Here is a 27,475-nt window from a genome sequence, read left to right on the forward strand (position 1 = left end):
AACTGACAAGAGACACACACACATCGCCTACTCAGATGAATGGTCAGCATAGGTTTTGAGTTTACCCTGAAGACCTTATTTTAACAAATATCTCGACTGAGACTCACAGCCCTGCAACAACTTCATGGAAATATAAAACTCCAACCTTCTATTTCAACATGTCAGGCTCATAGCCAAGTCCGCAGCTAACCTTGCTGATCTTTTTGTTCCATCTCACTGAAGCCCAAATCATAGCTTAAAACCAAATAAACTGGACTAAATAATCCATTTATCATTGCAGCACAAGTGTGCATTGTTGAAGAGTCGACCAATTTATTTCTTGTTTCTTTTTTCTCATATAGACTAAGTTTGCATGTTTCCCATTGTTTAGACATGAAAGACTGTCTCTCCTGCTGTGTTTCACACAGTGTTATGAGCCAGTGTTAACTCAGCTCAGCACTTGTAGTTTCCTCTTTACTAGGGCCGGATATTGCTGCTGAAATCCTGAATGGATTTTGAATCCGATTCACAAGGTCCCGGTTCGATTCAATATTGATTCATTTAGAGATATTTCACTTTCCATACCAATCGTGCTTCATTACAAAAGAGATTTTCACTGAACTACAAATTGTATAAAATGTGGATCTCTGTAACCTGGTGTATCATTAAACATATTAATATTTATATTAAAAATGACCTACTACTTACTTAAAGTATTTACATTAATGCACCTTTTATGTAATATGACCACTGAATATCCAACCTACAATCGACAACAGGCATATTAAAGTAATTAATAAGAGGGTGCTGTGAGCACAGCTTGGCCTGTATCTATACCCTCTTTACCAATCAGAAGAAGGCAACAGTAAATTAAACACATTTGTTGATTGTGATGATGGTAAGAAATACAATCATACATTATGAATGCATATAAATGTAATAACAATGGAGGACATCCATTGTTGTCGTCAAGCAACGTCAGACATCAAGCTTTGTATGAGAATAGACAGTGCACGATTAACTAGACTTTCATGAGATACAAACACCAATCGTAAGAGAGTTATGTTTTTCTGTCGCCAAATCACGGACTGTCGTGGATGGAGGCGGTCTAACCGTACCGTAACATTTTACTCTGGTTGCCCAAGGGAAGGGTACCAAAAAAAGGAGTGGTTGCTGCCGGTTATTTTGGTACTATTCCCAACGGAAAAGCAAACAAAATATGTACCATACTGTACCAAACCCTTCCACTCGGTGGAAACGGGCTATAGCTCACTTTTTACCCCACCCTCAATGTCACTCAGGTTACATACAGACAGCAACTGTCACAATGAAAGGTTCTCGACAACAATGATTGGCTTCTGCAATCTCACCCCACGTTTTATTTTTTTTTTACTTAATTTAACATTTAAACTGGAGCAACTGAAGTAAAAAAAATGTGGGTTTCATATCTTTGTGGGATTTGCGTTGCATGGGCAACTGCCGAAATGTCTTTGCAATGACTTATGGCAACGTAATTGACTTGTATGTTTCATTGCCTGAAAAATGTGTATGTCGAATTAGAACTACTTGCATTGAGAGCACTAGCCAAATTTAGAAAAACACATATGTTGGCTGAAACACAACGATTATGTAAAAAACAACAAAGCAGCGGGAAGTTTTTACCTGTTGGTGCCGTGTGCCAGAAAAAGTGTACTGGACAGAATGCGATGGATATCTGCTCTGCTCACTGCTGAAGCTCCCCTGGCTGGGGGGGTAGCCCGAGCTACTCGACATCCTGGCTCAGTGCGACTGAGCTGCTGCTGCTGCGGCTTCACAAATCAGAGACTTTAGCTAGACCATGTTTGGAGACACAAACCACCTGCCCCAAGACAGAGACATGAATATGTTTAGTTAGATTTTGATCATCACAATGCATATGTCAATATGTGAAATAAAAAAAAAAATAAAAAAAAAAATATATATATATATACATACACACACACACACACACACACACACATACATATATATACATATATACACACACACACACATACATACATATGTATGTATATATACACACATACATATACATACACACATAAATAAATAATAAATAAAAACACGAGTTGGACTGACACTATTGAGCAGTTGTTACTGTAACTGTAGCATCAGTAGTAAAAATTGCAGAGGAGCATCACTATGGTATTTAAATATACAGGTATGGACTAACAGTACAATCAATGGCATTCCAGAAACCACATTACAGCATATTTACTAAAATCACGTCACCATTTTTTACGGGTTACGGGTCTTTGCAGGTGAGTATAAGCTCTCATGTGGGTAAATGCTTCTGCATACCAAGTGTGATGTGCAGTCAATGTGATCTTTCTCATCAGCAATGGCATTACGATATTGTGGCTTCAACTTTTTCAGTCAATTTTTATTCAAATATTTGCTTCCGATGGATACACATTCAGAATGAGTAATGTCAATGAAATCACTCCTCTCTTCTTCAGGGCTGGCAAGTGATCATCGTCTATATCCGTTTATCAAGTCAAATGATTGAGCTCATCATCACAAGACGTGAACTCCACCATTCCTGTGACCCAAATTTACTGCAGTTTATGTGGTTACAATTGATGACATAGGTCTTCACGAGGTTTGAATTAAATTCAATATATACTCCCCTATGCTCCAAGTTTAACATGAAGGGATGTAAATTTAACTGATTGCCTACAAAACTAAAGCATAGGAACAATCTCTGAACAACTAATGTAGGGCTGCAACAATTATATCGATTACCAAATTAATCGTCAAATATTTTGATAATCAAGTGTTATTTCAATAATTATTAGAACACGTTTCACGATTTTTCAGCTTCTTAAATGTGAATACTCTCTGGTTCATTTGCTCCATATAACAAAGAAGCCATTAAAACTGAATCATTTTGGTTTGTGGACAAAAGAAGACATTTGAGAACATCATCATTTCCAGGTTTGGTAAACACTGATCAACATTTTTCAACATTTTTTGACATTTTCTGACAGTAGACAAGTACTCAACTAATCTAGAAAGTAATCGATAGATTAATCAATTATGAAAATAATTGTTAGTTAGAGTCCGAAACTGATTATTAAAAATATTGGGCCATGTTGTAAGTTCAGCTCTAACAAATATCCAATCAGCATGTGTTAACTTAAGTTTACTGTTGATGGGTTTGTTATTACAGAGGGTGAGCAGTGTAGGTCAAAATATTGGCAGCATTTCTTTCAGAAAATTGTTTACGATTAACATAGATAGACATTTTCAATATAAACATCAGCGAATAAGTTGCTGGTAAGTATGCAGATGCATTCAATTACTTTAATTAAATGGAGAAACAGCAGTGCTTTGAGCTTATTCGAATGTAAATAAAGTCATAGGATAGGAGGCAAGATGATGCTTCTCAAAGGGAAAATGTACTGCAGGCTGTTGAGCAATTACTTATTAGCAGCAATTATTTCAGAGACAGACACAGGTTTAGTTGGACAAGTAAAATCTATATTTATACAAAATAGTTAAATGCCTGTACATAACTGCATTAACTGCTCAAATTCTATGATTGTGTTATTAAGCCCAAAGAATTATTAAGGTATTTATACTCATATTGTTTATTTATTGTAAATGTTATCATATTTAGTACATTAAACATTAAAGCTAATTATTCAAATTCAAATTCAAATCAAATCAGATGGTCTGTATTAATTTAAAGGAATGGGCATGGTGCATTATTTCATGGGTATAAGTATCTGCGGGTTTAATGAATTGTTGTGCAGCATTAATCATGGTTTCAGCTTCTCTCTCATACTGGCACTACTTCAGGACATCAATGCTAAAGATTAACAAATCAATCCCTCTTGATTGGCTCAGTTAAGTAATGTACGAAGAATGGGACACAAGAGAAAGCCGGAAAGCAGCAACTCAGGCAACAAAATCATACTGCCAAAGACACACAGGAAACTTTTACATTAACCGGATTTATCTTGTTCTTTCTGTCATTCTTCAAAGGAATCTATCTTAAGAATTTTGTGTTCTGCTGGATGTGTCATTCTTATTCTGGGCCTACAAGATTTATAGCATGACCACCATGCCAAGACATTACGATGCTTACTTCAGGATTGGAAAAGCTACAACCACTGCCACCATAGCCAGGGAGGGAAGATGTTGGGGTTTTTTTTTCTCCTTTCAGTCCGCAGACCACAGCATTTGGTGGGTCCCACAATTAAAATCACTTTCACTATTTTAAAAAAAATCTAAAAATATCAACATCTTGACAATGTGGCAAGTAACTAACCAGCAGGTAGCCATGTTTTCAGCACGAGCAAGCATTTGTGTCTCAACCTGGTTCCCGGTGCAGGGAAAACATAAAGTGCAGTCAGCACTGACTATCTGGCAGGTACCTCATACAAACACACATGAAAAAAAGTATTTTCATTATTTTATTGCCGATGATAAATGGCAAAAAGAAATTACTATAGAAGTTTAACAAATAATTATCATGACACATGTCAAATAATTAAAGATTGACTTTGAGTGAAAGTTGACAAACGAGTTCAGGAGAATCTGCCAAAGTTTTTTTAGTTGAATTGGCTTTTTATCCACATGAAATGTTTGTGTGTCTTTCAACCAATACACGATTTGGGAAAACAATGATGTCATAATCTCACATCTCTCTTGTACAAAAGAGGATTGGGACCACACGTGAAGCCAGAATTCTTAGATTAAAGTCAGAATTGTGACTATAAACTCGAGATGAAAGAATTCTGAACTGTCACGTGTTCATAATGCTCTTCCGTACTTTTGATCTTGCATTGGCTAGTGCTCTTTCTGTAGCCATCTTCCTCTTCTTGTGTTTTTCAGACAATGTTCGGTTTATTGACTTTATGATAACTTTTCTTTCCTTAGTCGCCCTGGCTTGGTTCGTTCTGTCTCCGTCTGTCAGCATTTCTTCTCGTTCTGATTGTATAAACTGTAATGTATAGTTATTATAAGTTACGTTTGTTGATTTGATTTGAGGTGACATGTAATGTAATGAGGTTTAACACATATATGCAAACCACTAATTTTTTTAATAAAACTTGGTGGAAGGGTTCGCTTCGGTCAAAGAGTAAACAACACAGTTTGAAAATATTACTTAATTACTGGTGGTGATCAACTGAGGTTTGCAAGTGCTTCATCAAGTTTGTATGTCTGTTTGTGAGTATCAAAAGGAACAAGTGGATTTTTTTGGTTAAATTATGTGGAGATGTAGGTGATGGGCCAAAGCAGAAAATATTAGATTGTGTTAGAGATCAGGACACAGCTCTAGATTCAGGATATTTTTTAAACAGCTGTTAACCTTGTGAGATAAGGGTGTGTACTGACACTGTGGGAAACTGAGCGTCCTTGGTAGAGGTTGCTTTCTCTAGTTTTCACACGTGGTTGATAATCATTGATTCTGGAAAAAAAAAACAGTCGACTAGAAGGATATAGTCGTCTTTAAAGTGGTGTTGCTTAAATTTCAAATCTACAGTTTTTCCCAAATATTAAAAGCACTTTTAATTGCAAGAGAAGCAAGACAAGACCTGCTGGGCTAAAGCCTGTCACAGTACCCTTCATGTTTAACAAGAGTTAACACTCATCATCATCATTGTTAATAATAATAATAATAATAAAGTAACTGAAGAGGTGGAATTAAGATATTTGAATACTTATCATCTACATAAGCAGCTGCTGTGCCTGATAGTGATCTAAATGTGTGTTGTTTAGTGTTAGCTTACATAGACATCCAACATTTAATTGCACACATTCAACACCAGTTTGTGAAAAAACTCATCCCATCCATTCAATCTCATTCCCTTTATAAGAACATACTGAACGTAGATAATATAAATTATGAGCAATAAATCAGCTCCTTTGTGTTTTCCTTAATCCATCATTCCCATTTCGATACCTTACATTATATGTGCCGATGTGATTACGGTATTATGAGCTACACGCATGCAGTGCACACTGCTCCGGTCAGTTTTTGTTGTTCCCACAAAAGCTCTTATTTAAGTTATTTTTAAGGCATTTAAAGTGTTTCTAGTAATTTGAGAGAAATCCCAGCCGTCGTGGTGAACCTCGTTTCGCCATGCACTCTCTGAACGAGAGAAATACTGTCGCTGAGCCTTATTATTGTTATCTTTACCAGTTCTGTAAACGCATTTGGTTTTATATCCTATCTTGGGGGATGGGTCCACAACAGAGAGCTGTCCCGGAAATGCACCAAAACACGCTCAAATAAATACACCACCTTAAAAGTGCATGCTACTTTTCCACTTTGGTATTAAATCGTGACGTTCCAATTGTTGTTGTTGTTGTTGTCCCTTGCTAGCTAACTTAGCCTGTAATTCACCTTAGAATTCTCCACCACGTCGCCATCTTGCAAGGCAGATTTTAGCGTAGACCGGGGCGCTTAAAATGACACTAGGACATGTTGCTTTGGTTCACATTAATGATTTGTACTCACCTCATGTTTAGAAAATATACCGATAGGAGAGGAAGTTACCCCTGGATAGAGATATGTGTCAATAGTTGATTGTAAATCCGCGGGTTGTGGTCTGTGGACGACTGTGCAGACTGAAGGCTGCGCCGCATTTGTCGGTCGACGTCCTGATAGGGTAAAATAAATTATCTATACTCGCCCGACTCATATGATGCTGACATCACTTAACAGATAAATATACACGGTGCAATTTATAATATTACAATTTCTTAAGTTGGTGGCCTATTGTATCACTTGTCTTTGATCAATACTTAAAATAATATTTTAGAGTTTTATATACCTGTAAGGATATTGTGGTGTTACAACCAAATCGCCCCGTCAACTATGCTATCGTCTGTGGTGTTTGTAGTTTTCACTTTTCAAAAATACAAAGCGTATTATGTGCATACAACTCCTTTCTGTAGTTGATGGGTCGCATTTCCTTAAATACGCTAGACAATTATTTTTAAACAAAGTCAATACTTTGTTTCCCCTCATGCGTTTATTTAATCTCAAATTAACAGAGGACGCCTCAGTGACTTCGTGCGAACAAAACACTTATCGCCTGGCTGTAATTGCGCAATTGTGCGTTGTTTAATTCGGTTCTGATAACTTGTGCGTACTGTAAATAACAGGTGACCTAAAATGTACTCTGCAAACTTCCAGAGGAGATGATGATGAAGTAAACCGCGTACTTGTATTACAGCACGCGGAACTACCAGTGAGTGTGTTGTCTCTACACGGACTGTTTATGGTTGCGGTCAAAATAATGAGCGTTTACTTGGTTTTCGTCATTGTTTTCTTGTATCTAGTTTGGATAAAATGCATTTATTATCAACATCGGCGAACTTTGGCGAAGTCGTTGAAACGTATAATGGACGTTGTGTCAGGCAGAGAAACAGACGGCGCTGACGTCAGAGCCCTGATTGTCACTGCACACCCGGATGATGAATGCATGTTCTTCGCGCCAACGATTATACGACTTGTTGAGTTAAATGCCAGCGTGCATCTGCTGTGTTTGTCTGAAGGTATGGTGACAGCACAGTCATGTTTGTTTGTATGATATTGTCATGGGTTTTTGTTATCTAGCTTTAGCCTGTCATGGTTACGTGTTGCTCACGTGATTAATTAGGAAACTGTAAAACAAAAGTAAACTTGCATTCCAGTGAAAGTAGAATTGTACCTCTTCCACATCACTGGGTGTAAACCTCACACACATCTGTGTTGTGGGAATTGTTTTGTCCATCGTCAAAACAATAACAGCAAATAGAATAGTTATATAGTGATTATTGACATTTTTCACACAACATACAGGTAGTAGACAGAATGTATATACATTATTCAGACTTGTGATATTTTTCTTTTACCTTAAGTTTAGTCTGATGTGTCCTTCAAATGTCAAACAGGCAACTACTACAGTCAAGGAGCTCAGCGTAAGCAAGAACTTCTCAACAGCTGTGCCGTGTTGGGGATACCAGCATCCAGAATCACCATAGTTGACCACAAGTGAGCAGCCTTCAACATACAAATGATGAATATTTCCTGATTTGGCGTTGGAAGAATCTGAGATTGCTTTGATGTATATCATTGATTCTTTTGACGTGTGAGTGTTTGTACATGTCCACTGGTGTGACAGTAGCTCGGTGGGAGAGCAAGTGGTCTTTCAACTGGAAGGTTGTGGGTTCCCAGCTCCACAAGTCTACATGCCAATGTGTCCTTAGGCAAGACACTTAACCCCAAATTGATCCAGATGGCTGCTGTGCCAGCATTGTTTGAATGGATATGAAAGATTTTTGGTAGAAAATGCACGGCACATGGAATGCACTGTGTGAAAGTGTGAGTGAATTGTTATGAATGGAAAAACTGTAGTGTAAAGCAGCTTTGAGTGGTCATCAAGATGATAAATGTGCTGTATAAATACAGTCCATTTGCTGAATCTGAATATAGTTCACAAATGTAATTATCTGATGAACGAACCATGTTGTTGCAGATTTTAAGCAATTAGCAGCCCTGAAACAGGAATGAAGAAATGTAGTTTGGGTTTTATGTGGTAAATATCTCTTTGAACTATTAATTTGAGAAAATTATGGAAAATATTTACCAGAATGTATATTTTATTTCCAGTTATTATTGCTGAGTATCCACATGTTTCTCTGAGCTGTTGGTCCTACAGAGCCTCCTAAAAAGCTTTAAAATGTGATGAACAAATCTGTTCTCACTTACTTAACTAGTACATATTGGTACTACCCAAATGTCATCCCCCATTCCTTAATGTCTAACAGACAAATTTGTCATGTTAATTTTTGTCTTAGTGTCAGTGCAAGGTTTTCTGGACATTAACTCTTGTGGAAAAATCTTTGACCTGAGCACCTGTTGTGAATTAGTGATTAAGACGTTCATGAAGTACCATCAATCATATATAGAAACATATTGAGATTGTCAATGTGACGGTTAAGGCCTCTAAGTTATAAATTGCCATAATTCATAACCATTGACATGTCATGTTAACAGTGGTGAGCAGAACTTGGAGACAGAACTTCAAACTGTGTTGTTGTCCAAATTCTTGTGGATCGCTTGTGTTTCCTTCTATATTATGTTTTGTTGTTGATCCAGCTGTAGGACTTTCAGTCCCCCTGGCTCTTGCTGTTGGCAAGGTTGAGTTTCAGAGAAAATAGTTTCTGAAGGTGAAGTTGAAATGGGGATTTTTTTTGTTTTTTGGCTGTGAATCAACCCTGCAGCTTCCCTTGAAAATGTTTGCAGCTTCTAGGAACCTCTAGGCAAGCCTACATGTAAGAGTCTATGTTGTATCAGGAGCACTGTATGAACTTTCCACCAACCTGGAACGCACAGTAATAAGCTGGCAGTGTGCCGAGGTTCTCTGCCCCAACGAACATTGTTGCTGTGTGTGTGTGTGTGTGTCTGTGACTTCACAGCTTTATCGGCTTGTGCACACAGAATATAGTTGAACTTTGATCTCAGTGCTGTCTGCACTTCTGTTGAACTGGAGTGTTGCCCGTTTTCCCTTTCTGTGTATTCTGTTGTTTGCCTGAAGCACACACCTGATCAGAACTTTGAGAGTCCCAGCCCCTCTCACTCACAACCAAGCTCTCTCTCTGTTACTCTCTCTCTCTCCCTCGCGCTCTCTCTCTCTCTCTCTCTCTCTCTCTCTCTCTCTCTCTCTCTCTCTCTCTCTCTCTCTCTCTCTCTCTCTCTCTCTCTCACTCTCTCTCTCTCTCGCTCTCTCTCAGTGCCCTCCCTCTGTCCCACCCTCCCCTCCTCCTGTCCCATGTCTGCTGAAGCCAACTGCCAAGGTCTGTGGGATACATTTTGGCAGCACTTTGAACCCGGCTAATGTAGGTCATTGCAGACTGTTTTTCTCTTTGTGTGTCTTTTACATGGTTAGCGAGGCTCTGGCTTTGCTCTTTAACTCCCCTCTGTCCAAATATGCGCACATGTACATACTTAACATGACCTTTTCCTGTTTTTTCTTTCTGATAATTTTATTGAGCAGAAATGGGAGGGGGGGGTGGTAGAAGTGCAATCACTGTTGGCCAGTTAAACACCGTACAAAATAATTACAATGGCACATGGTATTATTACCATATAATAACCAAGTATTTAAGAGGCTGTCATTGAAGTCATCCAAGGTAATGTCGAGTGTAAAACAAAAAAAATGAAAGTCTTAGCACGTAGCAAGTAGGAATCTTTTTTTTTCTTGCAAAGAAAGGTTTAATTTTTTACATAAATGCAAACACTGAACAAAACACATGCTGTATATTGGAAAGGCTGCCATGTTTGTTTCACTGTAGTCTGGTGAAGCATCCATCTTAATAAGGCCGTGTCACCTGAGATCTGGTCTTGGTTTGAGTTCATTTAACTTTAATTTACTAATGAATGGTTTAAACTGCTTTAAACAAACTCCTAAACTTTACCATAGTCTTTGGTTTCTAAAAAAGTTTTTTTTATTTAGTTTTGAAAATGAGGTTTTTTGAGTTTTCTAGTAGTTGAGTCTTCGTTTGTTTTGTGTCCATAAGCTTTCAGATGTGCATACATACAGACAAATTAACTAATGTTCCAAAAAACATTTCCTACGAGTGCTAAAATGTTACTTATGTCATGAAAAACACATTTTAAATGTTACTAATGTTGCAAGAACATGTTACTAGTTACCCAAAAACATGTTTTTGCATTAAAGATAGGATACATATTTTTTTAAAAGCTCTCACTTGTTGCACTTCAAAATAAACCACTATGTCTGTATGTTGGCAAAATAAACTGCATTTACAAGCAACTTAAGTGAAATATTAAAGATATTTTCATGTCTGATCGTCACAATAATGAAAATTCTCCACAATTAACTTACTGTGGATGTTTTTTTTGTCACATTGTACAATAAAATCATATATCATTCCATCTTCAGCGAAAATATTGTCCATCATGGAGAAGCTGTTTTAAAACACTGTAGTCGTCAACACCAAGCTACATTATGGCTGTGTCTTTGTACTGTCGTCTCATTCATCACAGTAATGTGATGCACTGACTCCACTAGTCTTTTGTTTTCAAGTTGAGATCTCAGCTTCACAGCTGAAGTGTAGGGTGCAGTGTGGGTCATATCTCTTCCCGACAGATCTGGGTGAAACAGCCCAGTTTCCCAAGATGATGCAAACAACACATGGATTCCGCTTTAAAATGGGATATTTTCCTCTAATGCTCACTGAATAGGACAGCTTTGTTGACAGTATCTGGGGCTCCAGTGCATGTTGGGGCTTTTGTGATCAAGCTTGATGTAAGCACGCTCTGCTGACTCTCCACTTGCACTAGCTTGACCTCCGTCTGCTCCCAGGACTCCATTATTATAGCTACTCTCGACACAAATCCAACCAATCCACTTCTTCATCGGTCTCTATCTCACCCACACCACATCTCCTTCTAACTCTGTCACTGACGATAACATTCCTCACCATTACTTTGCTTGAACTAAATCCCAATCTGAAAGCTATTGTTTTTGATTGGATTATTATAAATCCCTGTGTGAATGTAAACACAGAGCTCAGCACAAGTTTCTGAAAAGGGAAAGCCACTTTCACCGCAGTTACACTCTACTCTCACACATGGTTTAAATATGCATTGAACGGTGAGTAAAAATAGACTTGGCTGAGATACACGCACATGGTAGAGTGAGGTAAATTGTGAAGAGAGATGTTCCAGCCCTGCCATTAACCTCTTGCTGTGCTTTTATACTAGAAACATTTGTCACCCTCACACGTCGGCCTCTGCCTTGTACTACAGTTGTCATTTTATCACATCAGATTTGTTTCTGTAAAGTTTACCTTTTAAAATAAACCTAACAGCGTTAATTCAATGGTTGCTTGTATGAGAGCTTATTTCCTTTTACCCACAGTCCTCAAAGTCCCTAGGAACACCCCTGGTAAAACCTCCTTCAGCCACTGTAAATCATTGTGAAAAGCTTTTTACATGCTTCATTATTACGCTTAGAAATGGTGGGTGTGCTGTAAGCATTTAGTGGCATCGCAGCCATTTCCAGCAGGACATTTAATCTGACTGTGTGGACAGAAGTCTGGCAGTTTTACAGGACTGTGGTCCATGTGACCAGTCTAAACAAGCGCTCTCTCTCTCTCCTCTCTCTCACACACACACACACACACACTCACACAGACACAGAATCCCCTTACTGGGCTAAAGTTCAACAGCTGCACATAGATGCCTGCAAGCAATAAGACATCCATATGCAAAGTTACAAAAGTGAGCTGGGGAGGTTACTTTAGGACGTTTGTACTGTTGCCATGGCAAAGCTGACAATCAGCCCGCATCCTGCTTGAGAAAGGTCAGGTTTCTTGTATCTTTTGTTCATTTTTCTTACCCCCCCCCCCCCCCCCCCCCCCCCCCGCAGACTTGTGCTTGGTTACGGTTGTCAAGCTGTAAGACATAATAATAAATAATTAAATTTGAAAAAATACACCAGTGCAAACAAATGGAACGTCAAGACCCGGGCCTACAGTGACACCACGGTTTTTTAACTTAGTTGTATGTCTGTATAATTAAGTGTATTACTTCATTAGATGAGATAATCCACAGGGGTGTCCAAATTAAAAATAAAAATATTATATTTATAATATGTAGGTCACTGGTATCAAAGTGTCACAGCAGCACATTCACACAATGACGGACAGTTTTGAACTATCACTGAACCCCTGACTCTCCGCCCCCTAATCCCTTGGACATTGCCATAGGTGCCCAACACCCCCACTCCGCTGCCCCTGACCCTCACATCACTGCCAGCCAATAGATTTGTCTCCTAATCCATCACTTCCCTCTGCAAGCTCAACTGTCCTGGCTCATTGTTTGTGACACAGGGGAGGGGAACAACTGTTGACACACACACACACATTCCATGGTATAACCCCCCCCCCCCCCCGACTTTATACATGTATTTGTGTGTATAGATGCACACCGTCACCCATGTGCCACCCTGAGGTGTGACATGTCACAACATTGATCTTTCTCTATACTTTGTCAAACCAGTTCCTGCACAACTTAATGCTGCCATGCAGTCATGTCAGGTTCCTCTGTATTTCAGCAACCTAATGCAGAGACTTATTCCATCTACTTATTTTTTCCTTTTCTTTTACTCAGTATATTTGTTGTTCAACATAATAAAATCAAACAATTCTTGACACAGGGCTACACATTCATCCACATTCATAAGATAAAGACAATTCAAATAAACAATCAGAATGGTATGTACTCCCATATGCAGTCAATTAATTAAACTAATTGCCAGTACATCAGGGTTTTTTCTAGAATAAAAGACTATGAGGGTAACGCTAATGGCAAAAGTGGGCATTTGAAGGCCTCTAAAGGGGGAAATTATTGTTCCTCCTTGTATTTTGTATTCTTAAATAGCAAAGAACACAACATCGGGACAACAGAGTTCCCGTGAATTCAAAGCATCATCTGACTGCTTATTTACCACGATGCTGGTATTTTCGATTGTTTTAAGCAAGACTGCATGTAGTGTAAAGTAGCATAATGAATAGCATCCAACATGCACACAACAATAAAGCATTATGTTAATTTCAAAACCGATGATGTCATAAAAAGATGTCTGTCCTCAACGTTTTTTGGAAAAAAGGCTGAGAGTTTGGCTCAGACAGGTGTGACGTGTCCCCGTCTTGACCTGATCCCATGCAAACAGTACGGCTGTCCACACCTACCATTAAAATGTGTTCTGGATGAGTCTCCTGTGATCACATGGAATCAGACCTGCCATCCACACCCTTCATTCAAATATACACCGACGTAATACGATATCTCTTTGCAAGAACAAAGTGATGTACAAATGAGTCTGCTGTCGGTGTGTTTGAGTGTGTGTGCGCAGGGTTAGAATTGGGTTTAGGTTAGGGCTAGGTATTTAGTTGTGATGGTTAAAGTTAGGGTAAGGTGCTCAGAGGCCAGTGAACTTCTAGTCTGGTCAGGATCGGGCCCAGCAGCTGGTCCAGTGAAAAAAGTTTGGGGGAAAATGAAGTGTTTAGTGAATCATATTTTGATAATCCATTATAATGTTACAATTAAAAAATATTAAGAATGATATTGCACACCATTTCAAAGTAAAAGTCTTTTGGTGTAAAGGTCACAACAAAAAACATGTATGATGCAAAATGAATATGTAAATAACAAAAACAAATAGAATCAAAACATTAGATCGAAAATAAAATAGATAAAAACACTAGATAAACTTATATATAATTAAATGTTTAATTTAATAATGTGATAAATACAAACCCCTGGGCTAGGGAATACATTATGTCTCTCATTATGAGTGAGTGAGCAAAGCTGCCCTGCTGTAACATGAAATAAATATAGGTATGACCCATTAGAAAAGAAATGATGTGACAATTAGTGTTAATATTATGGTGTAGGCTGCAACGTAATATATATTAGCACTGGTTAGTGCAAAAAAATAAAAGCGAAACTGCTGTGGATCCGACAAAGGCAGGTGAGGAGGCAGTCTCTAATGTAAACTGAGGATGGCTTGCATTCATGCATGCACAGGAATGTGCTCACATGCATCCACAAACCTCCGATTGCTTGGTGTGATCTGGATGTGATTAGATCACTCAGGAGGGATGTTAAAGCCAGGTCTTAACAGATGAGGAGGATACTAGGGTCATCTGACATTTAACCCCGGGACTCCCCTTCCACCCTCCTTCCTGTTTTCGTTCAAACAAGCAGCATATCTTCAATCGCCAAGTTCAAGTTTCTCTGTACAAAAATCTGGTGTTTGTTTTATGCCGGAATGAGACTGTTTAGGCTGAGGAACAGTTTACACTGAGTTGATTTCCTCTGACTTCAGTTTTAGTGAAGTTAGAAACACGGACACGTTGCTTCTCCGTATAACAAGAGTCCTTTTCTTTGCTTTCCAGGAAACTTCCAGACGATCCTAAAGCGGAATGGAGCGTCTCTTTGATCTCCTCGGTGATTGTGAAGCATGTAAGAGGCCACTCCTTCAACGTGGTATGTTCAGCTTTGTGTTACATTTTTTTGCCTTTCAAAGCTCGTCATTTCCTGTTTGACTTCAACTCCGTTTCCCGGCCGTTTCTTTCAGAAACCCCATGTATTGTTTTGTTTGTAACCACGTTTAGGCACCACAGCTTCCGAACCCATTATCCCAGTTCCACTGTGGTCTGGGTAACAATCCTGTCAGCCACCGTCTCATTTTGTCCCAGTGCACACTGTATTTTGAGCCTCCCTCACGACAAGGGGAAGTTGCCCCTGCTGTAATAGAAAGTTCAGACTTGATCTGTGTTTGCACAGAGATCGTTATCGGCCCCGCTGCAGTTCTGCACTATTTGCTAATGGGAATTTGGCACTTTTAGAATCAAAATATTTCATCTCAGCAGGGGCAAAAATAGTCACACTCCCGAAGAGACAGAAAGTACTGCAGGAAAAAAAACAAGTTATTTACGGGTAGATGATGAAGCACAGCTGTGGTCTTCTTACCTTCATTTGCTGATCTCTTTTTAGTCATCAAAGACAACAACAAACAAATTCAGTCTCGTCCCATCCTGTCAAGCTCAGAGAAAATAGTGCCTGGGGACATTCTTAGATTTGGAGAATCATGTCAATCACTCAAATATCTTCTCTTATGCATATTGACAGGGGAAACATCCAACAAGATCTGAAAAGTAGTTTGTTTCCCTCTATTAAATTCAATCATTTGAGTACCACAACATTCTCTTGCGTTTCCATTGGAACTTATCAAGAACTTGCACTCGGTTGCTAAGACAGCGTCATGGCAGAATATGCCTAAGCATAGCAAATGCCAAGTCTTTAGTCAAGCACTTTATTTTTCCCTTTGACTTGATTTTTCTTCTCTTGCTTCCTTAAGTGTGTAAGCATGCGCACAGGAACAGGCTTTTTAAATATCAGTTGTCAGCTGCCAAGCAGCTCCACAGTCAGACACATAAAGCCTTCCACTAACCCAACCAAAATCTGCTCTCACTGTTTTTGCCATAGTTTATGTATATTCACCGGAATAGATACCCGGAATCTGGTTTTTCACCCACACAATGAGATATTTTGTTGTTTCAGGTGCTGACCTTCGATGGAAGAGGAGTGAGTGGCCATGCCAATCACACTGCCATCCATAAAGCTGTCAGGTACAGCCCCCGAAACATTGGATTGTTCGGGTTTCTTTGAGGTGTTGTTGTATTAGGCATTGATGCAAAGTCAGGTCTGTGTGTTCCTCTTGTGCTAAGAACCAGCTTGAGACACTTGCTCTCATGGAAAACATGTTTGCCTGCAGGGACACCGATTTTGGCTACTTGACAAAAGGCTCACCCAATAAAATCGAGTTGTTTTCAGTATGTTTCGCCACTTTATCTCACCATTAGACAGCCTTTTCCAATTCAAACCTACGTTTGTGCCACTTTCTGAACCGCTCTCTCTCCCACAACAAAGACACACAACAGCTGTGATGTAAAATCTGCGATTTAAGCATAGCAATGGCCGTGATGTAAAATCGCAGATTTTACATCAGAGCTTGCAGTGATGAGTTGTTGATCGTCTGCTGCCACTATCACTAAGTTCATAAGGGTTATTTTGAGACTTTGGTGTTTGAAATCCTGTGTTTGGGTTCATCGTGGTGACACAAACTTACCAAATGAGGCAGCAGTAGACCAGCAGTTACTGTGTCGCCACAAGCTACAAACACCGAGTGTCTCTATATTTGGTGTGGGAGAGTGAGCAGTTTACAAATGTAGGTTTTCAGTCAGAAAAGGCTGTCTAATGGTGAGATGAACTGGTGAACTTTTGGTATAAAATACCATGGATTTATGCAGATGTAGATGAATATATCAGTGACTAAAATCTGTAAAAATCGGTCAATCTCTCCCCGCTGACAGCTATATTTTCAGTGACAGCAAGCGTTCACGTCTCAAGCTGCTTCCCAGCACTAACTCTACATCTGTACCTCATACAAACTAAGCTTAAGAAAGAAAGAAAGAAAGAAACTATCAATTTAAAGGTGTTACTATGAGAAAATACAAATTTTCTTTTCTTAAAATGCCGTCTTCGGGGACATTTTGTGGCTTACACACGCACACAGAAACCGACCCACCCCACTGTCATAAAACACTGTCCAGGAAAAGGCAGAACATTTAGACTCGGATCAACATCCATCTCTCCCCACAAAGACGTGTGCACACACACATACACACACACGCGCACGCACACACACACACACACACCATGTTTTTCAGAATTGGTCTCTTACATAGCTGAGAGGTCATCCAAACAGTCCTCCGAGCCACTTGGCTGTGCTCCCAGAGAGCAGCAGTAAATCCAGTCCCTGAAGTGGTGAGGTGGTAGAGCAGCTCTGGTTTGGTGGGGCCAACCAAGCAAGTTGCATCAGACTGCTGGCTTAAAAAAAAAGTGTTTAGCTCTGTGAAGTGTACACTGCTGTCCCCATATTGTGCTGATTTTCCCTCAGTGAGCTTATACATGGCTTTACTGGTCTGTGGACCTCATCTGCTCGTAATATGGGAGCTCTTAACATTATACATCATTACTGGCACTAGGCTGGAACTCAGGGAGCCGTGCGCTCATTTCACAGTACTCTAAATGTCAAACAAACATGTCTGTATTTTAAGAAACAATTACATATACATTATAGATGTGTGAGTGTATATATTGACTTGGGAAAAGGATTTTTCACTGAAGAGAAACCACTACTAAGGCCACACAGTGGAATAGTGGTTAGCAGTTTTGCCTTGCAGCAGGTCTGCAACCCTGGTCCAAGCATTATCCCTACGATGGACTGGCGACCTGACCAGGGTGCACCCTGCCTTTTGCCCAATGTCAGCTGGGATTGGCTCCAGCTCCCCGTGACACTCATGAGGAGGATAAAGTGGTAGACAATGAATGAATGAATAAAGAAACCCCCACCAATCAAAACAGCATGACCACATACACAGAGCATTAGGTTCACTGCAGTGGCTCGTCTACACCGCAGTGACGGCAGGGTCCTTGCACTTGAAAAAAGACAGTTGCTGTTTTATGCACCAGTTGCCATGAAGACATAATTATCTATCTTTGACAGCAATATGTAATTTTTTTTTTTCTTTCCACCTACAGCCATCTTGCTTCCACTGGACAAGTGCCTCATGGTAGGTTTCACACATAACTGTGAGCTCAGTGACAGCAACACAGTGTCTATAAACAACAAAGTTGTTGTCTATAAAAGTAAACAACTAAATATGTGAAGTGCAATGACTGTGTTTGTGTGTGTGCCCATAACTGTACAGCTTCAGCATTTGAAATTAAATCTGCTTCACAATCGCATGATCTACCCTGTGCTGTAAACGGACTGTTTTGTTAATGTACGGCGCCCTCTTCTGTTCAAAAATATTTGCACGCGTCTTAACATTTTGGTCTGCTGGTGGCAGTCGGAGGCCGAATGGATTTTGGGGAACACTGTCCTACTGAAATTTGCAAGTCAGTAGGACAGTGAAGGGGACACATGTTACAACAGGATGAGTTGTTTCTGTGGTAAATATTCAGGCCCGCAGAGCACACCCACAGTTTGAGTAGGTGTGGGCCAGGGTACAGCAGTTAATCATATTTGCGATCTAAACTGTTGCACCAGCTTGTCGAATGACATTATCCTCCAAGTCCTGCGGCCACAGCAAACACACATGTATGTAGGATAAGATGACTTTTGTCTGCCTTGACCTCTGTACTGGCAGTGAGCAATCTTAAAAACATGCACACTGGTTACATATTACCAGATGTTTCCACCTCACTTGTTGAACTGATCTTACTGTGACCTGTAAGCGAGAGGCAAGTGGGAGTGAATTAGGCCCAAGGTGAAAGTAATAAGCTTCTTCATCTGGCCGTACAGCAAGACCACTTTCTCATTCCTCGGAAATTCAGTATCATGTGATATTCTTCTGCTGGTTTATACGATTTTTGATTTTAAAAATGTCTACACACAAAGAAATGATTGATGAACTGGCAATGAAGTAATTGTTTAACTACATTAACAGCTAACTGGGTCTCTGTCTGTTGTCCCAGACTGCTGTTTGCTTTCCCTGGTGACTGTTGGCCTCTTCAGGAAGTATGTGTCCTTATTGGATCTTCCCCTCAGCTGGTTGCTGACCTCCAGTCTCTGCTGCGCTGTCACCTCACAGGGCTACAGACAAGCCAAAGTAAGACGGTCTGCTGACAAGACATGTCTAAGACTAGTGTGAGAGGGTACGCGGGTTTTAAGCAGATATGTACAATATTAGTGGTGAAAAGGCAAGGATAGAAGTACAGTTTGTGTAAAGTAAGGAATTGTAGGTTTAAATTGTGTCTCATTAATAGAAAAACAAAGTGTGACCCCATTTTGTCCTCCCTCCACTGGCTTCCTTTCCAGTTCAGGATTGATTTAAAAATGTTATTGCTTGTTTTTAAGGTTTTAAATGGGCTGGCCCCAGACTCCTGTCAGTGTAACGAGATCATCCAACCAGTTGCTCCTGGATGTTCCTAGAACAAGCTGCTATGGAATAGTTTACCTTCTCATCTAAGAGCAGCCCACACTCTAAGAACTTTTAAGCCCCTACTGAAAACACACCTCTTCTCTTTGGCATTCAGTTCAGGAAGAGACAAGTTTGCCTTTATTATTGCACTGCTTCTTTCTTATTTTATTATATTATATATTTCTATATTTATTTTGTTGTTTGCTTTTTTTGATTAGTTTTACCTGTTTCTTCCGTGTATTTGTTGTGCCTGTGCAGCACTTTGGTCAACTTCAGTTATTTTAAATGTGCTATATAAATAAAGTTGACATTAATAACATAAAAATAATGTAGTTTTACACTGTCACCTCCTCTGAAAGGTTACATTTTGTCTCTCTTCTCATCAGGCAGCAATGCTTTGCCATCGCTCCCAGCTCCTGTGGTTTCGATATCTGTACATCACCTTCTCACGGTACATGTTCATAAACACATTCCGGATGATTCCACAAGGACCAAAGAACCTGAAGATCTATTAAAAGATTGTTTTACTTCCAAGGATCTGATTGTGACACTGTTGCACATCCCGCTGCCCGACTACCCATGTTGGGGGTGAGTCCATTACTTGTTTACAGATCTGATGAGCTGTTTTGCTCACAGTGAATACAGATGTGTTTCACAGTTTGTTTCAGGGGGTGTCAATCTCAAGTGACATGGGGGCCAATGAGCTTCTAGTCTGGTCAATAAAGTGGGGGGAAAAAAACAACTGATCAGTAGTGGGGTGAGCCATATGAGTTTAAAATTATGACAATATCGCAATAAAGATATATAGCAAAAGTGCTTGTTTTGATATGGAATGACGCATACTTACAAATCACAATAATAACATTTACGATTATGAAATCGAGTAATATCAAAAACGGAGACATAAATCTAAAACTAAGTAAATAATAATGTGGACAAACTGTAATTAAAGCACCAAACAAGCAAATATATGTTATTTAATGTTTAATGTAATACATTTAATAATGTGATCATTTCAGCCAACTCACTGGTGGTTTCCATAAATAAAGCTGACCTTTATTAGTAGCAACAGTATAAACAACCTCTGAAGAGAGATTGACAAAGAAATGTCTTTCTATGTTTTTTTTTAGTCATTACACTGTGTAAATAAAAAAAAACATTTTTGTGGGTAAAGTACTTTACAGGAATTCTGGTGTAGCACTGATTAAAACTGTTTGATTGTTGTATCACAGCTGTGTCATTTTGTGTCTGATGCAGATTTAGACATGTCTCTGATGCTCCCGTGAGCTAGTATGCTTTCCTCCCACTTTTCCCCACAACAATTCTTCACTGTGACACTGTGCACAGAACCTGGATCCAGACAGTGCGGAGCGATGCCTGGGGAGAAAAGGATAAACAAAGGGGTCTTTCATTTGTTTGTGTAAAGGTAACACACAGTCCATCATCTCTGGCTTGTTTCGGTGACATCTTCCTAAACCCTTTGTTGCTGTTTCACCTTTAAACTCAAACAGAAATGTGAAAATAACATTTGTGTTTGATGCACAACTAACATAAAAGTGGAGTTCTGAAGAGTTGACAGGACAGTTTGGAGTAAACACAACAGAACTAGTTTGGAGTGAACACAGCATGATGAGGAAGTAAGTTTCCAACACACAAGGGTGGTGTGAGAGTCAAGTGTCATACCATATCCATCAGGGTTGGAGCGTGGCGTGTAGAAACTCTGAACTCCACAGGTTTTACAGAAGGTGTGTTGAGCAACATGATTGTTAAACGTGTACGTGGTAAGATTATCCAACCCCTGAGAAGAAAACATAGACATTCACGATTTATGTGATTGATAGTGTATGATTTTAGAATTACACTGAGAGGAGATAATCTCTTACCTTTAAGAGTGTGAAGTGACTCTTTGGAACCATGAAATGGTGGTTTTGTTTCTTCATGCAGATGCTACAGCTTGAAAACAAACACACGTCACTAAACGCTGATTTGCTGTGATTGCTTTGAAGCAACAACACGTTTTGTTTTGGTTTTCATTTTCATTTAAGATTTCAAATGAATTTGTCTTGATTCTCTCTTGTGATTATAAAACATATCCTTACTTGCAATGGAAAACATGGAGGTCTGGGGAAGTCAGGACCTCAAATCTAACAGCCCCACAGTGGCAGCCACCTGTATGTTTGACAAGGTCCATTCTGTACAATTAAAAAAAACAAACCATCATGTAAAAAACGTATATACATGCAGTATTTCAGTATAATGGGATAGTGAGCCTTACTTCGGTCACTTTGCTGTTACTAAGTAAACAAACGGGAACATAAAGTATTTTCCCGTCAACAACTTCGGATAAGTGTTCAAACCGGTTTAACATGTTTGTTATGAAACTTGCTGACGTGGAACTGGGTGTTCCAACAAAATCAACCACCCAGGTGAAGAAAACACAATTGCCCTAATCAAGATCAATCATTCATAAGAGTCACATTTGCATTTCAGGATCTAATTAAATTTAATGAAATCTAAAAGTGGGTACCTCTGAGAAGAGCTAGCCTTACCCCACATGCTGAAAGTTTCAGGTTCCACAGTGCTCAGTTATACTTCTACTTCCTTTAAGGTTGTTTTTCCAGCAACACGTAGCCCATAATCATTCCAAATGGGGCAGGGCAGACAATGGGCCAAACACGTGAGTCAGACTGAAACAAGATCAGGCAGACACTCGGCTCTGTGAAAGGGCCCAGGGCGGTGCCTCATGTGATGGGTGTCATATGACGGGGCAAGGGAATGTCGTGACCCAAATACATACATTAGGACTCTTATAACTGTTTGTTTTTATGACCCAAAAGCTAGGATCTTAGCTGTTGCTCTTTTGGTTGCATTTAGTTTACAGTGTGAGCTAAAAATGATAAATCAGTTCTTGAAGCTGCCTGTGAATTAGGATTCTTTGTTGGTTCCAACAACTCACTGACCTAAGACACTGACCTAAATATCAGACTCTCAGTATGTTTCATCAGTTGGGTCACATCCCTAGGGGACCATATCACATTAAAAAAATCTCAGCACACTGAATGGAGACACCTTGAAGTTCCTGTCTTCTATTTCCCAGAATCACCTGGACTCTGACATCAGGCCTTCGAGAATTTCCCGGTAACTTCAGCAATACAACTACCACTCCTTCTTCTGTGAAATGCTTACCAGGGAAGGTAAAAGGAAAACTGGACTCGTGGTCTTAGATTATCCAACCCCTGAGATAATCTCAAACCATAAAGATAATAAAACGCCAACAAGGCTCCAGATAATCTTATCACATTCTGTGAGCCATGAGGAAACAGTGTGCTGAGAGGCTTTAAGTGAGTGTGAGAGCTGCATTCATCATTGGTTAACACGTCACAGGACTCGTGACTTGACAGCCTGCTCTCTGTACTGTACATGCATCAGAGGCAGAATGAACCCTTCCCCAGAGCCGCTCACGGCCTTTACTCTGCAGTAACTTGACACTCATTCCACCATATGTGCATGTTATCAGTAGAGATGCTCACATTTAAACATAATAGGTTACCGTACTGCTTTGACAAATAAATATTGTCTAGCACATTATAGATCTCAGATATCCCTTGTTCCAAATATTAAGGTCATGTCCGTGCAGTTTATAGTTATGACTAATCGTCACTTGCGAGATATCCATATCAGAAATGTGTTCTTACTAAATTACATATTGGGCAGTGCTGGTCTGGTTGGCTGTAAGTCATGGATGAATTATTAATGTTGATAGTCAGTGCAATGTAAAACCTGATATGAATTGCAACAGTAAATTAAATATTATGGACAAAGGAGGTCATTTAGCTTTATAATCTTTCTTTGCCCCAAATATTTGCTGTCCACAACAGCTGGTTAGCACATGTTTCCATCTGTTGCCAACCATGGAGAGCAGGGGAATTTGTCTGTGCACATGTCCCTCTTGTGTAAAAGTCGTGAACAGGCAAACGTTTTTATTTGTTCAAAGTTTTTAAAGCAATTATGGGTACAGCTTTTTTATTCTAGAAGGAAGAAGAAAGATTTAGTCCTAATCAATACAATAGGTCATAGGTCACACTGTAATGGACTTATCTGTGTCAATTTAGGTCTTGCATGATTATAAAAAAGGCTCTGTGTTATAATAATCATACAGTCATGGTCTTAAGAATGACATTCATCAAACATTACGTACTGTAACACAGCAACCAATCGCCAGTCAAACAAACAACTGTGCCATCCAATCAGACGTACGGGCAAAGTCCCTGTTGCTGTGTTTCTAGCAAATTCTGGAGCCAGAACCGGAGTGCTGTAGAGAATTATTCCGCCGCAACGATTTGAAAACGCCATTTTAAAACGTAATATGTTTGAATAATTATTGTTTTTTGTCATTTAGTGTGTTGGTGTATACAAATTATACTATTAAAACCTTTATTTGTGTTACAGTCGCAATTGAAGACAGGGGGAACTACTTTTGACTGCGGACGGATATTGACAGATGACGTGCGCAGACTCGTGTATATATACAAGTGCTTGAGTTGACTGCAGTAGAATCTTAACCAAGCGCGGAAGAAACCACGTTTTGACGAGTGAATTGCTTCGTCCTTTCAACGTAAGTAAGAATTTAAAGTGTGATATGTTTTGTATTATGGTGATAGTTATTAGAATATCACAATGTGGATGATTTATCAAGCGTTAAGATTAAATGTCATGTTATTACAGCTTCGCTCAAGTGAAACGGTTTCAGATGACGTCGTTTAATTTCGTTGTCTTTAAACGTCATATTTTTCAACCACGATCATCACTATGGACATGTTGCGAATTAGTAGTTTTACATCTATACATCAAGTCTGAGTTAGCGAATTGTCTGGGCAATCCTTAGGTACTGCAGTGACTCGACAGTTTCAGTATCGTCCATTAGCCCGTGTCGTGTACTGAACAAAAGGAGCGTCAGCGTAATCTCAAAATGGCGCTCGGTCTCGAATGGCCGCTGAACTGCCTTTTCGTCTGGGATTGTTGAACAATATTTTTTTTCTAATGTTTAACTGTAGATTTTGTTTCAATCTGGCCTACAACCATAGTAACATACATAACAACATTTTGTCGATAATGTTACATTATGGTGTTATGTAAATTATAACTGTAACACTTGTAATTTGTTCTTCATAGTAATGCACATTTTTATTATTTTTACTGCTTATTTTGTATTATTGATTTTTTTTTTTTTTTTTTTTTACAGTTAAAAATGCAGATCTTTGTGAAGACGCTCACTGGCAAGACTATCACCCTAGAGGTTGAGCCAAGTGACACCATTGAAAATGTCAAGGCCAAGATCCAGGACAAGGAAGGCATTCCCCCAGATCAGCAGAGGCTGATCTTTGCTGGCAAGCAGCTAGAAGATGGCCGCACCCTCTCTGACTACAACATCCAGAAAGAATCCACCCTCCATCTTGTCCTGCGTCTGAGGGGAGGCATGCAGATCTTCGTCAAGACCCTCACTGGTAAAACCATCACCCTCGAGGTTGAGCCAAGTGACACCATTGAGAACGTCAAGGCTAAAATCCAGGACAAGGAAGGCATTCCCCCAGATCAGCAGAGGCTCATCTTTGCAGGCAAACAGCTGGAAGATGGCCGCACCCTCTCAGACTACAATATCCAGAAAGAATCCACCCTCCATCTTGTCCTGCGTCTGAGGGGAGGCATGCAGATCTTCGTCAAGACCCTCACCGGCAAAACAATCACCCTTGAGGTTGAGCCAAGTGACACCATTGAGAATGTCAAAGCCAAAATCCAGGACAAGGAAGGCATTCCCCCAGATCAGCAGAGGCTCATCTTTGCTGGCAAACAGCTGGAAGATGGCCGCACCCTCTCTGACTACAACATCCAGAAAGAATCCACCCTCCATCTTGTCCTGCGTCTGAGGGGAGGCATGCAGATCTTCGTCAAGACCCTCACAGGTAAAACCATCACCCTCGAGGTTGAGCCAAGTGACACCATTGAGAATGTCAAGGCCAAAATCCAGGACAAGGAAGGCATTCCCCCAGATCAGCAGAGGCTCATCTTTGCCGGCAAACAGCTGGAAGATGGCCGCACCCTCTCTGACTACAATATCCAGAAAGAATCCACCCTCCATCTTGTCCTGCGTCTGAGGGGAGGCATGCAGATCTTCGTCAAGACCCTCACAGGTAAAACCATCACCCTCGAGGTTGAGCCTAGTGACACCATTGAGAACGTCAAGGCCAAAATCCAGGACAAGGAAGGCATTCCCCCAGATCAGCAGAGGCTCATCTTTGCCGGCAAACAGCTGGAAGATGGCCGCACCCTCTCAGACTACAATATCCAGAAAGAATCCACCCTCCATCTTGTCCTGCGTCTGAGGGGAGGCATGCAGATCTTCGTCAAGACCCTCACCGGCAAAACAATCACCCTTGAGGTTGAGCCAAGTGACACCATTGAGAATGTCAAAGCCAAAATCCAGGACAAGGAAGGCATTCCCCCAGATCAGCAGAGGCTCATCTTTGCTGGCAAACAGCTGGAAGATGGCCGCACCCTCTCTGACTACAACATCCAGAAAGAATCCACCCTCCATCTTGTCCTGCGTCTGAGGGGAGGCATGCAGATCTTCGTCAAGACCCTCACAGGTAAAACCATCACCCTCGAGGTTGAGCCAAGTGACACCATTGAGAATGTCAAGGCCAAAATCCAGGACAAGGAAGGCATTCCCCCAGATCAGCAGAGGCTCATCTTTGCCGGCAAACAGCTGGAAGATGGCCGCACCCTCTCTGACTACAACATCCAGAAAGAATCCACCCTCCATCTTGTCCTGCGTCTGAGGGGAGGCATGCAGATCTTCGTCAAGACCCTCACTGGTAAAACCATCACCCTCGAGGTTGAGCCTAGTGACACCATTGAGAATGTGAAGGCCAAAATCCAGGACAAGGAAGGCATTCCCCCAGATCAGCAGAGGCTCATCTTTGCCGGCAAACAGCTGGAAGATGGCCGCACCCTCTCTGACTACAACATCCAGAAAGAATCCACCCTCCATCTTGTCCTGCGTCTGAGGGGAGGCATGCAGATCTTCGTCAAGACCCTCACTGGTAAAACCATCACCCTCGAGGTTGAGCCTAGTGACACCATTGAGAACGTCAAGGCCAAAATCCAGGACAAGGAAGGCATTCCCCCAGATCAGCAGAGGCTCATCTTTGCCGGCAAACAGCTGGAAGATGGCCGCACCCTCTCTGACTACAACATCCAGAAAGAATCAACCCTCCATCTTGTCCTGCGTCTCAGGGGTGGGCAGTAAACTGCTTATCAATTCAATGTCATTTAACAATGTTACCTGAATTTCATGTGCTATAAGGCATACTATATTTCAAATTACACATGGTGAAGTTTTACCTGATGACCAAATGTTTGCACATTACTGAAATAAAGAGTTAAACTTACTTTCCTGGTGTTCCTTCTTGATGAAAATTCTCTTAATCTATGTAAAAAAAAACCTTCTACATACAATACTGAAATACCTCTGGTATTGAGATTATAGTATAACAGCAATATATTTTCTAGATGTCTTGGTACAAATGTGAACTTGGAATTTGAGTACTGCACTACATACACAAAGAAAATATACTGCTGACTCAAACTATTACATTGCAATAAATTTTAAACGATAATTTAAACTTTAACATATTTACTGCTTATGAGCCTACATTTGCAGATACATGCTATTATGAGGAAACCTGTACTGTCTAGTCTTAAAACAAATGTAACATTGAAAAGCCTCCAATCCTTAAGATCAAACTTTCTACAGTTTGCCATTAAATTATGTTAATAAAGCAACTTAAAATGTCACTAGCCTTTATTCTACATTGCATTAAATGCCATTCTGTTTTTAATGCTGATTCATCTAGGAGACGGCTGACCAGTA

General features: G+C 40.1%; 4 protein-coding genes across 13 annotated transcripts in view; 2 read left to right on the forward strand and 2 right to left on the reverse strand.

Annotated features, from left to right (window-relative positions):
- The window catches only part of ncor1 (nuclear receptor corepressor 1), a 54,546-nt gene extending 47,913 nt beyond the window's left edge, over positions 1-6,633 (reverse strand). For all 9 annotated transcript variants that reach the window (XM_058628254.1, XM_058628256.1, XM_058628259.1 and 6 more), the window contains exons 1-2: positions 6,491-6,633; positions 1,642-1,837 (exon numbers count right to left, since the gene is read on the reverse strand). In XM_058628254.1, the coding sequence (XP_058484237.1) occupies positions 1,642-1,752 (111 nt within the window). In that variant the 5' untranslated portion in view covers positions 1,753-1,837; positions 6,491-6,633. The remainder of the gene's footprint in view (positions 1-1,641; positions 1,838-6,490) is intronic.
- Positions 6,634-6,744: 111 nt separating this feature from the next.
- On the forward strand, positions 6,745-20,774 carry pigl (phosphatidylinositol glycan anchor biosynthesis, class L). The gene is made up of 7 exons (XM_058628263.1): positions 6,745-7,533; positions 7,912-8,011; positions 14,950-15,040; positions 16,118-16,185; positions 18,161-18,192; positions 19,100-19,233; positions 19,932-20,774. The coding sequence occupies exons 1-7, from the start codon at positions 7,257-7,259 to the stop codon at positions 20,058-20,060; spliced, it is 831 nt and encodes a 276-aa protein (XP_058484246.1). The 5' UTR covers positions 6,745-7,256; the 3' UTR covers positions 20,061-20,774.
- Positions 20,515-22,227, reverse strand: cenpv (centromere protein V). Of its 2 annotated transcripts, none has more exons than XM_058628269.1 (5): positions 22,095-22,227; positions 21,645-21,737; positions 21,429-21,498; positions 21,229-21,343; positions 20,515-20,922 (listed from the first exon to the last, which is right to left on the reverse strand). In XM_058628269.1, exons 2-5 carry the CDS (start codon positions 21,734-21,736, stop codon positions 20,783-20,785), a joined length of 417 nt encoding a protein of 138 aa, XP_058484252.1. In that variant the 5' UTR covers position 21,737; positions 22,095-22,227; the 3' UTR covers positions 20,515-20,782. The 2 variants fall into 2 exon arrangements, with proteins under 2 accessions (XP_058484252.1, XP_058484251.1); XM_058628268.1 differs by having other exon boundaries at positions 22,073-22,151.
- A 1,776-nt stretch (positions 22,228-24,003) lies between these two features.
- LOC131458911 (polyubiquitin-C) lies at positions 24,004-26,993 on the forward strand. The gene is made up of 2 exons (XM_058628261.1): positions 24,004-24,160; positions 24,788-26,993. The coding sequence occupies exon 2, from the start codon at positions 24,794-24,796 to the stop codon at positions 26,849-26,851; it is 2,058 nt and encodes a 685-aa protein (XP_058484244.1). The 5' UTR covers positions 24,004-24,160; positions 24,788-24,793; the 3' UTR covers positions 26,852-26,993.
- The last annotated feature ends 482 nt before the right edge of the window (positions 26,994-27,475 follow it).

Source organism: Solea solea, chromosome 4, assembly GCF_958295425.1.
Source record: "Solea solea chromosome 4, fSolSol10.1, whole genome shotgun sequence".
Lineage (NCBI taxonomy): Eukaryota > Metazoa > Chordata > Actinopteri > Pleuronectiformes > Soleidae > Solea > Solea solea.

Excerpts from the sequence above, each read along its gene's own strand:
- pigl (XM_058628263.1), top strand. The coding sequence starts at position 7,257 with ATGGTTGCGGTCAAAATAATGAGCGTTTACTTGGTTTTCGTCATTGTT. Across the intron at positions 18,193-19,099 it reads CACTGGACAAGTGCCTCATG|ACTGCTGTTTGCTTTCCCTG; the intron begins GTAGGTTTCACA and ends CTGTTGTCCCAG. Across the intron at positions 19,234-19,931 it reads AGGGCTACAGACAAGCCAAA|GCAGCAATGCTTTGCCATCG; the intron begins GTAAGACGGTCT and ends TCTTCTCATCAG.
- cenpv (XM_058628268.1), bottom strand. The coding sequence starts at position 22,101 with ATGTGGGGTAAGGCTAGCTCTTCTCAGAG. Across the intron at positions 21,499-21,644 it reads CTCCATGTTTTCCATTGCAA|CTGTAGCATCTGCATGAAGA; the intron begins GTAAGGATATGT and ends TTTGTTTTCAAG. Across the intron at positions 21,344-21,428 it reads GTCACTTCACACTCTTAAAG|GGGTTGGATAATCTTACCAC; the intron begins GTAAGAGATTAT and ends TTTTCTTCTCAG.
- LOC131458911 (XM_058628261.1), top strand. The coding sequence starts at position 24,794 with ATGCAGATCTTTGTGAAGACGCTCACTGGCAAGACTATCACCCTAGAG.